Raw genomic sequence first — 12633 nt, forward strand, 5'->3', positions numbered from 1 at the left:
TGTACCCCCAGCGCCCCCACAGTGAGATGGAGGGCGGATGGAGGACATCCCAACAATCCTGGAAACTCGCAGGCTGGCCTGATGTATGCAGCAGTGAACAAGAAGCCCTCTCCCAAACACAGTGCAGAGTGAGGGTGATCTACAGTCACGCGAGACGCACTCACAGCTCCCCAGCCTCTCCTCACAAAGGTTAAGAAAATAATAAAAGAAAATTAGGGATGGCTTTTTTCTCTTCTTTTCCCTTTTCTATTTTCTTCTATTCAGCCTCGGCTGGCCTTAGGTCTGTTGTGTAGCAGGGTTGTGTGAACCGTCAATCTTCTTGCTTTTGGTTCCAATGCGGAGTTACAGGCGAGTAAACCACACCCAGCAAGTGCTGAGTACTGCTAGTGTCAATGACTGGAGGCCCCGACCACTCAACTTATGTCTGCTCTGAGAACGAATGTCAGTCCAGCACATCAGCCTAGTGCCCTTCCCCCTTAGGAACATGGTGGCTGTGATGACTGACAGCTTACATCACTGTCATTCAGTGGACAGTTCAAAGGTGAGTTCGCTCAGGAGGCAGAGTTTACATGATTTTATGTGTAAGGCCTGATGCGAACATGCTTTTCTTTCAGAGTGAAAATGGAGGTGAAATAAACCGTTATACTCTAAGAACCAATACTACCTAAGGCTGAGAGTAGCCCCAAAGCGAGCACACTGGGAATAGGGGGAAGTACGCCATCTTGTGTGTACTCAAGGAAACCTACAAGGACACTGTGTTGGCAGACACCTCATACCACACCTCTCATCACCTGTATGCTGTTGCTGGGCTGCTGGAGAATGCCAGCTCCTTTCAGCTTTGACATGGGTCACCCCTCAAGGTTATGTTTGCAGGGAGCAATCCTGAGATATGGAGAATCCTTTTAACTAAACAAACCAAGCCAACCAACCAACCCAGGCTGTCTTCATAGGCTGCTATGAAATGAGGTTTTCCTGAGGTCACTCTAACAATAATCCCCTCCTGTGCTCTCCATCAGACCTAAGCACACCTTCTCTAGGGCCTCTGGACACATGTGGAACCCACACCAAGATCATGTGCTTGCTGGGCCATTGGCAGTTAAGTCTATTTCCTGTGGTACATCTTCTGCTCCAGGCCATTAGCTTGCAACTAACTGAGGAAAATGCTACCTTCTTTTAGTTCCTGAGATATACAGTCACCACAAATGTCCGTGCTTCTTTATCGTGTCATTATTTATTGCGGACTATAAAGATGGTCAGAGCAAACAATCTCACAAAAGTCTGGGAAATAGGGACGCTGAGGAGACGGACGTAAGAAGACAAAGAGAGGGAACCAATAGTAGAACTCAGGCTAGAATAAAAGGGATAGTCAGAGAACAAGCTGAAGCTTATGGACTAAGCATTTGGTAAACAATTAGTCTCAGAGTTGTTATTTCTGGGAACAAAGAAGCCTGGTGGAAAAGCCCGGAGGTTGACAGGGAGAGCGGAAGAAAGAACGTGGAGACCTAACTATGACATTTGTAGAGACAAGAGCCAAGGTTTTGAGGCCAAGCATTCAGTCTATAACTAGGCTTGGCAGTGAGGTTCATTTTCACAAAATATCTTCCCTTCCCCAACTTATTATCAGTCGCTAAGGAAAACAACTGTGTCAATCCACATGGAGATTCGGGGCAGGGATTATCTAAAAAGAACAAGCAGTTTATCAATGGTTTCCATATTCAGACACAGCTGCCAAATTTCCCTTCCATAGCTCGGTTTAGTCTCCAAAAGCCTAGATTCACGGGCACTGTGGGAGGTGAATGTTTCCCAAAGATGTCTGGACTCGTAGGGTTATGCTGGAGTCCAGACAGCTGTGAAGACGCCACTTTACAGAGCACGAGAAATAAGACCTTAGCTTGGACTATGAGGATTCTGTTGTCATTGCTGGAGCCCTAGAAGGTTAAAGATAGGCAGGAAAGTCAAAGTCCGATGCAGAGACTGAGCAACAGAAGCAAAGAGTACGGCAGGCGCTGCCTTTAAACACGGGTGGGCAAGAAGCCAAGGAAAGTGGGGAGCACAAGAACTGGAGTCTTCTCACAATCTACAGAAGGAACGTAACGGACACCCTGACTATCCCAGGAAGATCCATTTCTATTTCTGATCTCCGAACCCGCAGAGATGATCATCGTGTGTTGTTTACGGTGATTTGTTAGAGGAGCCACAGGAAATCGATGCCCACATTTCCTAACGGTTCTTCTGTACAAGTGAAGGAAGCTGCTGCTGGCCTTTGGTGCTGTGGGTGTGGCTCCTCTGTGCCTCACCAGCTGATGTGAGCTCCAAGAGGGCAGATTCCACCCGAGTTCTAGGACTGAGGTGTGGCCACCCAAAGCCACCCGGTTTATTCCTGTCTTCCCCTGTAGTTCCCGGGTTGGCCGTATGGTAGGCCTGGGCACAGACGTTTACTAGCAGTGGCAGTGGGGATCCCTCCTTGAGGGTGGCTCTAGATGGAGAGCGGTGTGAGAAACACAGCTGGAGCGGCAGTCATCGGGCCACCACAGAGAACAAAGCTACAGCAGAGATAACGGCAAACAGCCGAGGGCAACCTGACGCCTCCTACAAGTCCACTTTCCAGGCCATGCAACTGAGGACATTCTGATGTGTGCTAATTGCCTATTAGCACTTCCCCAGGTGGCTTCTAGACTGTTAGGAACTCTGTTCTAAGGTTACTCTTTTGTTGGCTGTGAATTAGTATTCTGTAATGTCTGAATGAGAGTACAGGTACAGTCAAGGACTGAACTGCACGCTTACACACCAATGCTGTACCTTGTGCATGCTACACACCACAAGGCTGAGGACTACAGCCCAGTACCTTGTTACTTTCAGCACCACTGAAGGAAGGGAGAGGTCCAAGGCCCTGTTTGCTTCTTCCAAGGTCATTCCATGTGTGCTGACTCCGTTCACATAATGGATGATGTCTAACAGCTGGAGACTGCAGTCCACAGCTGCAGCTGACCTCGGGTTGATATCACTGATATACACCACTCCGTGGGGACTGCCACGGCCTCCGGAGAGAGAAAATCCTTCAAAGACCAAGAAACAATTATTTCTCAGTCCCAGGAGTTTTACTTTTAAATTATGCGCCAAAGTCGCACTGACCGAACTTGGCGATTTTTCTTACCCAACTCCTCTCCGTGGCACGTGACTGTGATGTCAGGCAGCAAATGGGGAAACACGGGCATCCTGGGTAACTCTAGAATCCGCCCTATAACTAGTCGGACAGTTTTGGGCGCAGCTCGCAGCAGATTTACCGCATCGGTGTGGGTCATGTTTGTAACATCTGCGTCGTTAACCTGCAGAAGGATAGAGGGGCAAGCTAAGAGTTGATTCTTGGAAAAGGACATGTGATTATAACCTACAGTAGCCAGTGAGAGATTCACGGTGAGGCAGTCTGTAATTTATGAGGATCTCTTTCCCCGCAGAGATGAGAGAAGCAAGGATCAAGCCATTATGAATGAGGTCAAGTTGCTAACAAATGCATATTTCACTGCCCTCTAGAATTTAAGGAACTGGCGAGAGGACTTTCAGTTTAAGAAGCAACTTGCAGCAATTCCCACGAATCTGTGTATATAAAGGCTGTAGTGGAAAAGGATCCGACCCCTCTGTGCCTTCACATCCCACTGCTGGGACTACAGGTGGGTGCCACCATGTTAGTTTTCCAGAGTGGCCAGAATCCAGGGCTCTGTGCAAGCTATGCATGCACATGAACTACCAATTGAGCCACATCCCTAGTCCCTGCCACCTCCTTTGGAGACTGGGTCTCACGCTGAACTTGTTATGTAGTCAAGAGTGACCTCGTATTCCTGATCCGACGGTCTCTACCCGCCAAGTGCTGAGGCAGACGCCAGGCGAGTGCATTCTGCCTCGCCAATGCCTTTAGTTTTAAAGTGGTGGGGAAGGAAATCAAACTAGGGAAACTGTCATAACTCAGCTGCCTTCCTTCCCAGTGCTGACTTGCTTTTGGTCATGGCTATGGTCTGGATGTGGCTCACGTGTTAGAGGCTAGGTCCTCTGTGTGACAGTGAAGCCACTGACTAGCCTGGAGGTGTGCCTGCAGAGGGAGCAGCGGGACCCCAGACTCTCTGGCATCCTCCTGAGATGTGATCTCTTCCTCTCACACGGGTATGAGGCCTTCACTTGGGCTAGCTGCTGGTACCAAGTCTTTAAAGCTCCCACGCTGTGAGATAACCGAACTTCTCTTTCTTAAGTTAGCTCCTGTAAGGTATTTCATGATAGTAATAAAAAAATGGATTAAGACAGCCGGTCACAATTGTAAAAACGTCTCCATCCCCCTCAACTGTCTCGCTTTAAAACGTATTACTTTACTTTGAGCATCTGAGTGTTTTGCATGTATCTACGCCTGTGTGTCGACTGTGTGCATGATGCCTGCAGCCCCTCAGTGTCTCACCTTTACAAGCCGGTCTCCAGGCCTTAGCCTTCCATCACCTTTGGCTGGATCCTGTATGACATCATGGACATAACAGCCAATACTCTGACTGCCTTTGGTTACTGTGAAACCCAGACTTCCTTTTTCCGATTTAACCAGGGTAATGAGAAGCTCTACTTCCTAGAGAAAGAACACAGATCGACTTAAGGTTGTCCTCTTTCTCCCCCAGACAAACACGTATGAATATTTCTGCCCTTGGTTAAGAGACAAGAAAGCCCAAATCTTATAACTCAGCCAAGTGAAAAGTCTTCTCAACTCTAGATATAAAGTTCTTTTCTTTACAAGCATGTAACATACATATGTTGAAGTATAAAGTTATATTCTGGAGAGATGGCTCAGCGGTTAAGGGCACTGACTGCGTTCCAGAGGTCCTGAGTTCAATTCCCAGCAACCACATGGTGGCTCCCAACCATCTGTAATGGGATCCGATGCCCTCTTCTGGTGTGTCTGAAGACAGCAACAGTGTACTTGTATATGATAAATGAATAAATCTTTAAAAAAAAAAAGACTTTAGTTGGGAGGGGGACGATGCTTATGTGGCCAATGACAGAGTTTATTGCTACGGATGAAACTGAAAATGCTCAGATGAAGATGCATACCCACTCATCTTGTCTGTCTGTCTGTCTGACACATGCACGCCTATGATTATCTGAAAATGAACATTATGGAAGGGCTCTTTGGTCCAAGGTATTTATAGCCTGAGGTGACGAGATCACAGGTGCCTCTCCTCTTCCCTTTACCTGGTTTATGGGGTTATGACATAAACACTCGTGACGCAGCTAATAAACTGTGCAAAAGGCTGACTTTTGGTTCAATTAAAGGAACTATCATTCTTGAAATTTTTTCCTGAGCTTGATTTGCAGGCTTAGAAAGTTTAAGACTTTAATAAAATGAGTCTGTGTGGGTTAAACTGGGGTGGGAGGGTAGGGTCGAAGAGGGGGTAGGACAGGATTAACTATTAACTAGCATTAAGGATGTTAAAAACTCATATGGAAATCTGCTGCTTTATGCAGTTCATATGTGCATGTTTTTTTTTTTTCCATGAGAAGAGTTTTAATTGGAATTCCAGAAATCATAGTCCGTCAGAAGCTCAGTGCCAAGTGTGGGGGTTGGCAGGGGTTGGCTGCCCATGAGTTGGTTGTTAGTCATGCATGTCCCAGAGGAACCCCCCTCCCCCCAAACCAAACAACACAAGCTATGGCCATTGCTCTTGATTCTGTACCAGAAGTTAATGGTCAGACCAACTGCTGAGGACACCACATACTTAGACACAGGACATGGAAGTCAGGTTGTTACTGCCCAGGAAGTCTCCTCCCTGCTGGGGAGCGTTCACGGAATCGAGGGGTGCTGGGCAGAATGCCAGGGTTAACGACACCAAAAGTCTTATCCAGCTGGGAACTTGGTAAGTTACAACAGTGACTGGCAAGGTAAGACACACCATGGTGCAACAGTGGGACAAGTGTTATGGGAGCAGCCAAATGCTCTCTGGTTAGATCTGGGGCCCATGCAATAAGAGTGCATTCCCAGTGCTGTAGGTCAGACCAGGAACACATTGCTGGAGCCATCACAGCCTCCAGGCATCAACCTACGACTGTTATTTTGGTAAACGGACAATCTGCCCTCTAAATTTGTTACCTCTATACCTAAATGTCGGCATAGCTTTTAGACCCTATCAGAGAAGTTTCTTTGTACTGTGAAAAGTAATTAATACAGATATCCACCACTGGCCAAATTACAGAGACTATGTGTGTGGACTGTTCAGAAATAAATGGGACATCTATATTATACGGCCCTTTCCCCAAGGTTCAGGGAACGCTGTGGAAGGGTGTGCTAGGGGTCGGGAAGAACCAGAGTGAAGCTGTGCCTTCTGGGCACTCCAGGGCCACTGTATTCATGAATTCATATCATCTGTGGTACCCATGACAAGACGAGCCAGGCCGCCCCGCAGCATGGAGGGAGGGACTCGTGAGTGTCCGGCCCCAAGTCATTGGCAGGTGATGGGGGAGGGAGAGTCAGTTTTAAGGGTGTGGCAACTGGTGGGTCAACCGTGCTCCAATGGGAGGCCCCACATCCATGAGTAAATGGGTGCATAAGTGGAACTTGGTGGGTTATCTAGAAAAAAAGAGGGGCACTTGAGCTTGGGTAGAAATGAGGTGGGTCTGGGTGGAAAGTGGGGTGAGGAATGAGGGTAGGTGACTGTGGCTAGGATATACTTCACATGTGTATCAAGTCCTCTTCGAGTTTTAGTTGTGAGCCTTTAATGGCTAAGCCATCTCTCTAGTCAAACCACCAACCAGGGAGTCTGTATGGGACTGACCTAGGCCTCTGAACACAGAGTACACTTGTGTAGCTTGGTCTTCTGGTGGGACTCTAACAGTGAGAGTAGGGGCTGAGTCTGACTCTGTTGCTTGCCTTTGGAACCCTTTCCTCCTACTGAGTTGCCTCATCCAGCCTTCATAGGAGAGGAGGAGGGGCCTAGTCTTAAGGCAGCTTGCTATGTCAAGGTTGGTTGATACCGTGGGAGGCCTGCTCTTTTCTGAAGAGAAAGGGAGGAGAGAATGAGAGGACTCGGGGAGAGGAGAGGTTCAGGGAGGCATCAGGAGGGGAGGAGAGGAAACTGCAACCAGGATTGATTAAATTAAATAAATAAATAAATAAATAAATAAATAAATAAATAAATATCCAAAGAATAAAGATTAATAAAGAGTCCAAATGAATGGCAACAGAGAAACACTGTCTGAGGCTGACCTCTGGTCTCCACATGCATGTGCACAGACACACACACTGGCACGAACACTCTTCCACGTGCACATGTGTACACATGCACACACATTCGTTCCCAGTCTTCTGAAGTTGGCAGCCCACTGGACAGCCAAAGCCCCAGGAATCACAAGAGGTGGGTCATTTGTCTGTGGACGTCTGCCAAAATGGCAGCAAGGCAGTGAGAGGGTCAGGGTGACACACAGTCATGTTTATCGTCCCCTTATTCTCACGGGGGAACGTCAGAGAGGGGTATCATTCATTTAGTATGTGTACTCTAAGCTAGTCTACAGCACAGCTCTTTCTCCAATAGAAAAGGCACATGTCTGTAACTTTGTTGAGAAAAACGCAAGTTGGTTCACAGTGTGTAACACAGAGAAGGCAGCTTACCAGCTCAGAATCCTCAAGGTGGTTTCCCAAGTCATTCTTCAAAGCTGTCATGTTTTCCTCTTTGTGCAGCTGAGAAGCGAGATGTGTAAGGTGTTTCCCAGGGGAGTCAGAGGGAGCACACTCTGCCGGGGGCTGGCGGATCTGTCCCGGGCTCACGTCCAGTGGATGAGGAAGACGGCTACAGAGACAAGAAACGAGACCATCTGTGGATACATTTCAGGGCCAATCTTTAGTTTGTGCCAAGGCAGAAAATGGTTGACAGATGTCCCTGGTTTCTCACTGGACCCTCACTGGCTTTCATCTGTATTTAGACGATCGATTTATTCAACGTCTACTGTGGGTTACTATTTCTAACTACTTTCCGTGCAGGTTCAACTTTGCATAAGCTCTGTAGGCTACCTACGGTAAGGCAGGCTGGAAGTGTACTTTCTGTTCCTAGATGTTATTCAACATGGAAGCTAATGTGATCGGGATCTAAATTGTACTCCGACCCAGTAAGACAAGGAGAAGTAAGAACAAACGTCTTATTCTTGTGGTCATTTATTACTTAGTACATATTTTCCAAAATTGGGGATTGAACTCAGGGTTGCATTATCCACTGTTTGTGGAGAGGCTCTTTCTGGGTTCTAGGCTGGCTGTCAACTCTTTCCTTCCTCAGTCTTCCAAGTGCCTGGGATAGTAAGATGGGTTCCAGGGTCACTCTGGATGAAATAACAGGAAGGACAGAGGATAGGTGGATGGACAGATGGACAGACAGATGGATGATGGACAGATGGACGGACAGATGGACAGACGGATGGATGATGGACAGATGGAGGGAGGGGAAAGGAGTGAATGGAGGGAGGGAAGAAAGGAAGGTAGGAGGAGAGAAAACATGTATGTAGACAAGTATGTTTGGATGGACACACACACACACACACACACACACACACACACACACACACAGAGCAACAGTTCTAGCAGCTGCTAGAGGCGTGGTTGTGTCTTTACTGCGGCTCCTATGCTTTCAAACATTTTCTCTTTCCAGGTTCCCAGGTCTTGCAGTTTGTGAATTCCCCTCGGTCTCCTCTAGCAATTCTAATCTTCCAGGGTATCATCACCCAAGTAATTCTCTTTTCTTTTTGGTTAAATATTGTATGGAAACACTGCTTTCTTAATTAAGAATAGATATGCTCAAGAGAGAAACAAGGGGTTAAACTGTCTGGCCCAAGAGCTCTCAAGTTTACTAAAACTGTAAGTCCTAACAGCAGGACCTCTGCTGACCTACTGTGTGCACCTACTGTGTGCTAACCACTGTGAATCCACAGGATCCTATTCTTTAGAAAATGCTTTGTTCTGTGTATGCGTGTGCATTAGGCTGCCCTACCCTCTGGAGCAGGAGTTACATGAGGTCATGAGCTAGGAACAGAACCGAGTCCTCTCTAACCCCCGAGTCCACCACATATTGCTTTCTTAGAGCAGTCTATGCTGCTGGTGCCTCGATACACACCCCCAGGGGCTCTGGACGCTGTAAGACCCGCCATACCTGCTCTCTGACTCCGGCTTGCCGGGGATTTTCCGAGGGAGGTAAAACATGGTGCTTGCGGGTTCTCCCTGGCTTCTCAGTGCTTCGGGTGCAAAGGCTGACAGTGGGATCACATTCGGCATTTTCGCTGCAGCTCTCACGGACTCTTCCTCTCCACTGTCGCTGTGGTCGCTGTAACTCTCTCTCCGGGACGGAGGCTTGCACTGTCTTTTGCTTTGGCCGGACAACCCGTTCTCGTCTGAGCTGGCGCACTGCTCCACCGACAAGGGTGACGGCTGGGAATGCTCTTTCCTGCTGTTTAGGAATGCGTGTGCTGGGGAGTGCAGTGGGGTCTGAAAGGGACACAACGAAGGACATTGCATCAACTTTCGACTCTTTTAAACAGCTCATTACGAACCTGCTAAGAAGCTGTACTTTATATAAAAATAGGAACTTTCTGACAACAAATGTAATTTGTGCTCTCTAAAGGAAAATACAAAATGACAGTTGCTAACACTGTAGGAGTTACATTTTATTTGTTACAATGATTAATTTTTTTGGAGTATCAGTCTATCAGTGTACAAATGCCACAGTCCATGCGTAAAGGTTAGAGAATGGTTCTCTTTCCACCCAGGGGGTTCCTGGTCTTGAACGCAGGTCCTTGGGCTTGACAGCAAGCTCCCTTACCTGGTGAGCCATCCCGACAGGCTGACTAACATTATCTTTTCAAACTGTATTTTACTTATTTCTGTGTGTCTGTGCATGCCGTGCCATGTGTGCAGGTGAAAGGAACTGTTGAGTCAGTTCCCTCCTGTCACCTTTACGTGGTTTCCAGGGATCCAGTTGATGTCAGGCTTTTTGCAGCAAACACCTTTACTCACTGAGCCGTCCTACCAACCCCGACGTAAACTTTCACATCAGAGTTAGAGTTGGATTTATATATTGTACTTTGCAGCCTATTTCCGAATGCTAGGATTCTATAATGAATGCTTCCCGACTTTTTAAACAGTTAATATATATTTTGAGGTTTACTATTTTATAAATACGTGTGTGCCTGAGTGCATGCATGGTGCACCATATGTACGCAGGTCCCACAGAGGCCAGACCCGGTGCCCTCTGGAACTGGAGTTACAGGCCATTGTGAGCTAGCCGATGTGGTGCTAGGAGCAAGGCCTGGGTCTCGGAAACTGAACCCATGTCCTACAGAAGATCAGCAGGTGTCCTTAACTACTGAGCTACCTCTGTAGCTCTTTTGTGAAAGAAAGCTTTGGAAATAGCTTTAATGATAATATCAAATCTCTGTGGGCGTGGGCTTTAGGACCCTCATTCCTAGCTGCCTGGAAGCCAGAATTCTGCTAGCAGCCTTCAGATGACGATGTAGATAGAACTCTCAGCTCCTCCTGCACTGTGCCTTCCTGGATGCTGCCACGCTCCCGACTTGATGGTAATGAACTGAACCTCTGAACCTGTGAGCCAGCCCTCAATTAAATGTTGTCCTTATGAGAGTTGTCTTGGTCACGGTGTCTGCTCACAGGGGTAAAACCCTAAGACACCATCAGACTACAAGATGACACCTCCTAGTTAAATGCCGAGGTGCAAACCCCAGTATTTGCAGCTGAACTAGCAAACCGCTATTCTATAAAAATAGAAATTCGTATCGAGAGACCTTACCAAAAGTGCAGTATTGACTTCTGGCAGCACACCAGGTGCGGGTCTGCAGAGGAGCAAGGACACTTCTGGAGCTGTTCCCCTGAGAGCAGATATGACGTCCTGGAGGCACATGAGGAAAGATAGCACAGGAAGATGGGTGAAGCCACAGGGGGTAAAGAGCCAGCCCGCCCACTGGCCCTTCCTTGCTATGCCCGGGCTCCGGCTCACCTGCTGAGACAGTCCCTTCAAGGGGGCTCCGTTAACTTTCAGTATAACATCTCCAACATTGATTTTCCCACTTTCTGCAGCTGGCTGTCCAGGGAAAAGCTTTTTAACCCTTACTATGCTGCCATTTATTAGCTCTGGTGTAAGATTATCTTCTCGAGAGAAACTGAACCCAAGGCCCGAGCTATTTTTAAACAGTTTGACCTCAAATGTATTATCTAGAGAAAAAAAAAATGAAAAAGTTAAATTTTATTAAGCTCTGTACATATGAACACACAAACACACATACTCTTAGGCATGCTTTTCAAAGAGATTTACTCATTTATTAGATGTATATGAGCACACTGTAGCTGTCTTCAGACACAGCAGAAGAGGGCATCGGATCCCATTACAGATGGTTGTGAGCCACCATGTGGTTGCTGGGATTTGAACTCAAGGGCCTCTGGAAGAGCAGTCAGTGCTCTTAACCGTTGAGCCATCTCTCCAGCCCTAGACATGCTCTTAAGGAAGCCCATTTCAGGTATGGCAGTTTCTCCAGCACGTTCTACACTCTCGCACACTCTCTTACTACCATTAAGGAAACCTTTCTTACTTTTCATTCTCTGTGTAATGTGTTTGTGTGGGTGTGCCCGTGAGAGAGAGAGAGAGAGAGAGAGAGAGAGAGAGAGAGAGAGAGAGCAAGCGTGTGTGCCTGTCTGTGTGAGTGTGTAAACAAAAGCCAGATGTTGGTGCCAAGTGCCTCTCTTAACACCTGTCGTCTATTCTATTCTAATAAATTCTCTGAGACAGGGTCTTCTGTGGTCCCCGGGGCTCACTGATTCTTTCCCAGCCGCCTGTAAGGACACAGATGGGCCCACATGGGTGCTGGGGATCCAAACTGAGAACTTACCTCATGCTTCGCAGACACCAGACCAACTGAGCTATCTTTCCAACCCCATTAATAAACTTGAGTTAACTGTCTGAAGTAAGATGATAGAATGGGAGGCATTTATAAACAGGGTTCTCAAAGGGGAGCTATGCTTCAACGTCACGTGCTTTTGAAGAACAAGTTATAAGGGGAGAGGAGAATTACAAGAAAATTCAATGCAATGAAGAGAGGTGTTATGAATGCCCAAACTAAAGCTAGCGTGGGGTGAGGGAAAATAAGTTGATATTGCAATGTTTTGGCGAGGCCTAATTTCATCCGGGTAAGCTATAAGGACATTCCAACAAAATTCAATTCAATAATAGAATTAAAACCAGGGGGGAAAAAGTACACATTTCAAGAAGGAAGAAAAGAAGAATACAACTGAGTGGGAACATCCTATTTCAAGTCAATGTCAGAACAGAAACACAGCTGGTCTGTGCTCTGGGCTGATTCTGTTTAGTAAGATCTGTGAAATAGAAATTTAAGTAGAGAGAAAACATCTCGTGTACCAGCAATTCTTAGTAAGAGCGTGTGAACTGCTTAAGGGACCCGGGAGCAAAGGGCACACCAGGATTGGAAGCACAGCAACCTCATGAGAGCTCACATGACACCTGCCGTCATTTCTTGGTGTATTGTCAATTACTAATTGCTAATTGTCAATTACTATTGAGTCTATGTCGGCTGGCACATTTCTAAGAAGACCACAGCATTTGTGAA

The 12633-nt window shown here is 47.0% G+C and overlaps 1 protein-coding gene across 6 annotated transcripts in view; it reads right to left on the reverse strand.

The window, feature by feature from the left end:
• Positions 1-12633, reverse strand: part of Ptpn13 (protein tyrosine phosphatase, non-receptor type 13) — a 174398-nt gene that overhangs the window by 26447 nt on the left and 135318 nt on the right. For all 6 annotated transcript variants that reach the window (XM_039092276.2, XM_063273454.1, XM_063273453.1 and 3 more), the window contains 7 exons: positions 11013-11227; positions 10806-10904; positions 9156-9487; positions 7631-7808; positions 4442-4600; positions 3155-3326; positions 2846-3056 (listed from right to left, as the gene is read on the reverse strand). In XM_039092276.2, the coding sequence (XP_038948204.1) occupies positions 2846-3056; positions 3155-3326; positions 4442-4600; positions 7631-7808; positions 9156-9487; positions 10806-10904; positions 11013-11227 (1366 nt within the window). The remainder of the gene's footprint in view (positions 1-2845; positions 3057-3154; positions 3327-4441; positions 4601-7630; positions 7809-9155; positions 9488-10805; positions 10905-11012; positions 11228-12633) is intronic.

The sequence above is a fragment of the Rattus norvegicus genome, chromosome 14, assembly GCF_036323735.1.
Source record: "Rattus norvegicus strain BN/NHsdMcwi chromosome 14, GRCr8, whole genome shotgun sequence".
Lineage (NCBI taxonomy): Eukaryota > Metazoa > Chordata > Mammalia > Rodentia > Muridae > Rattus > Rattus norvegicus.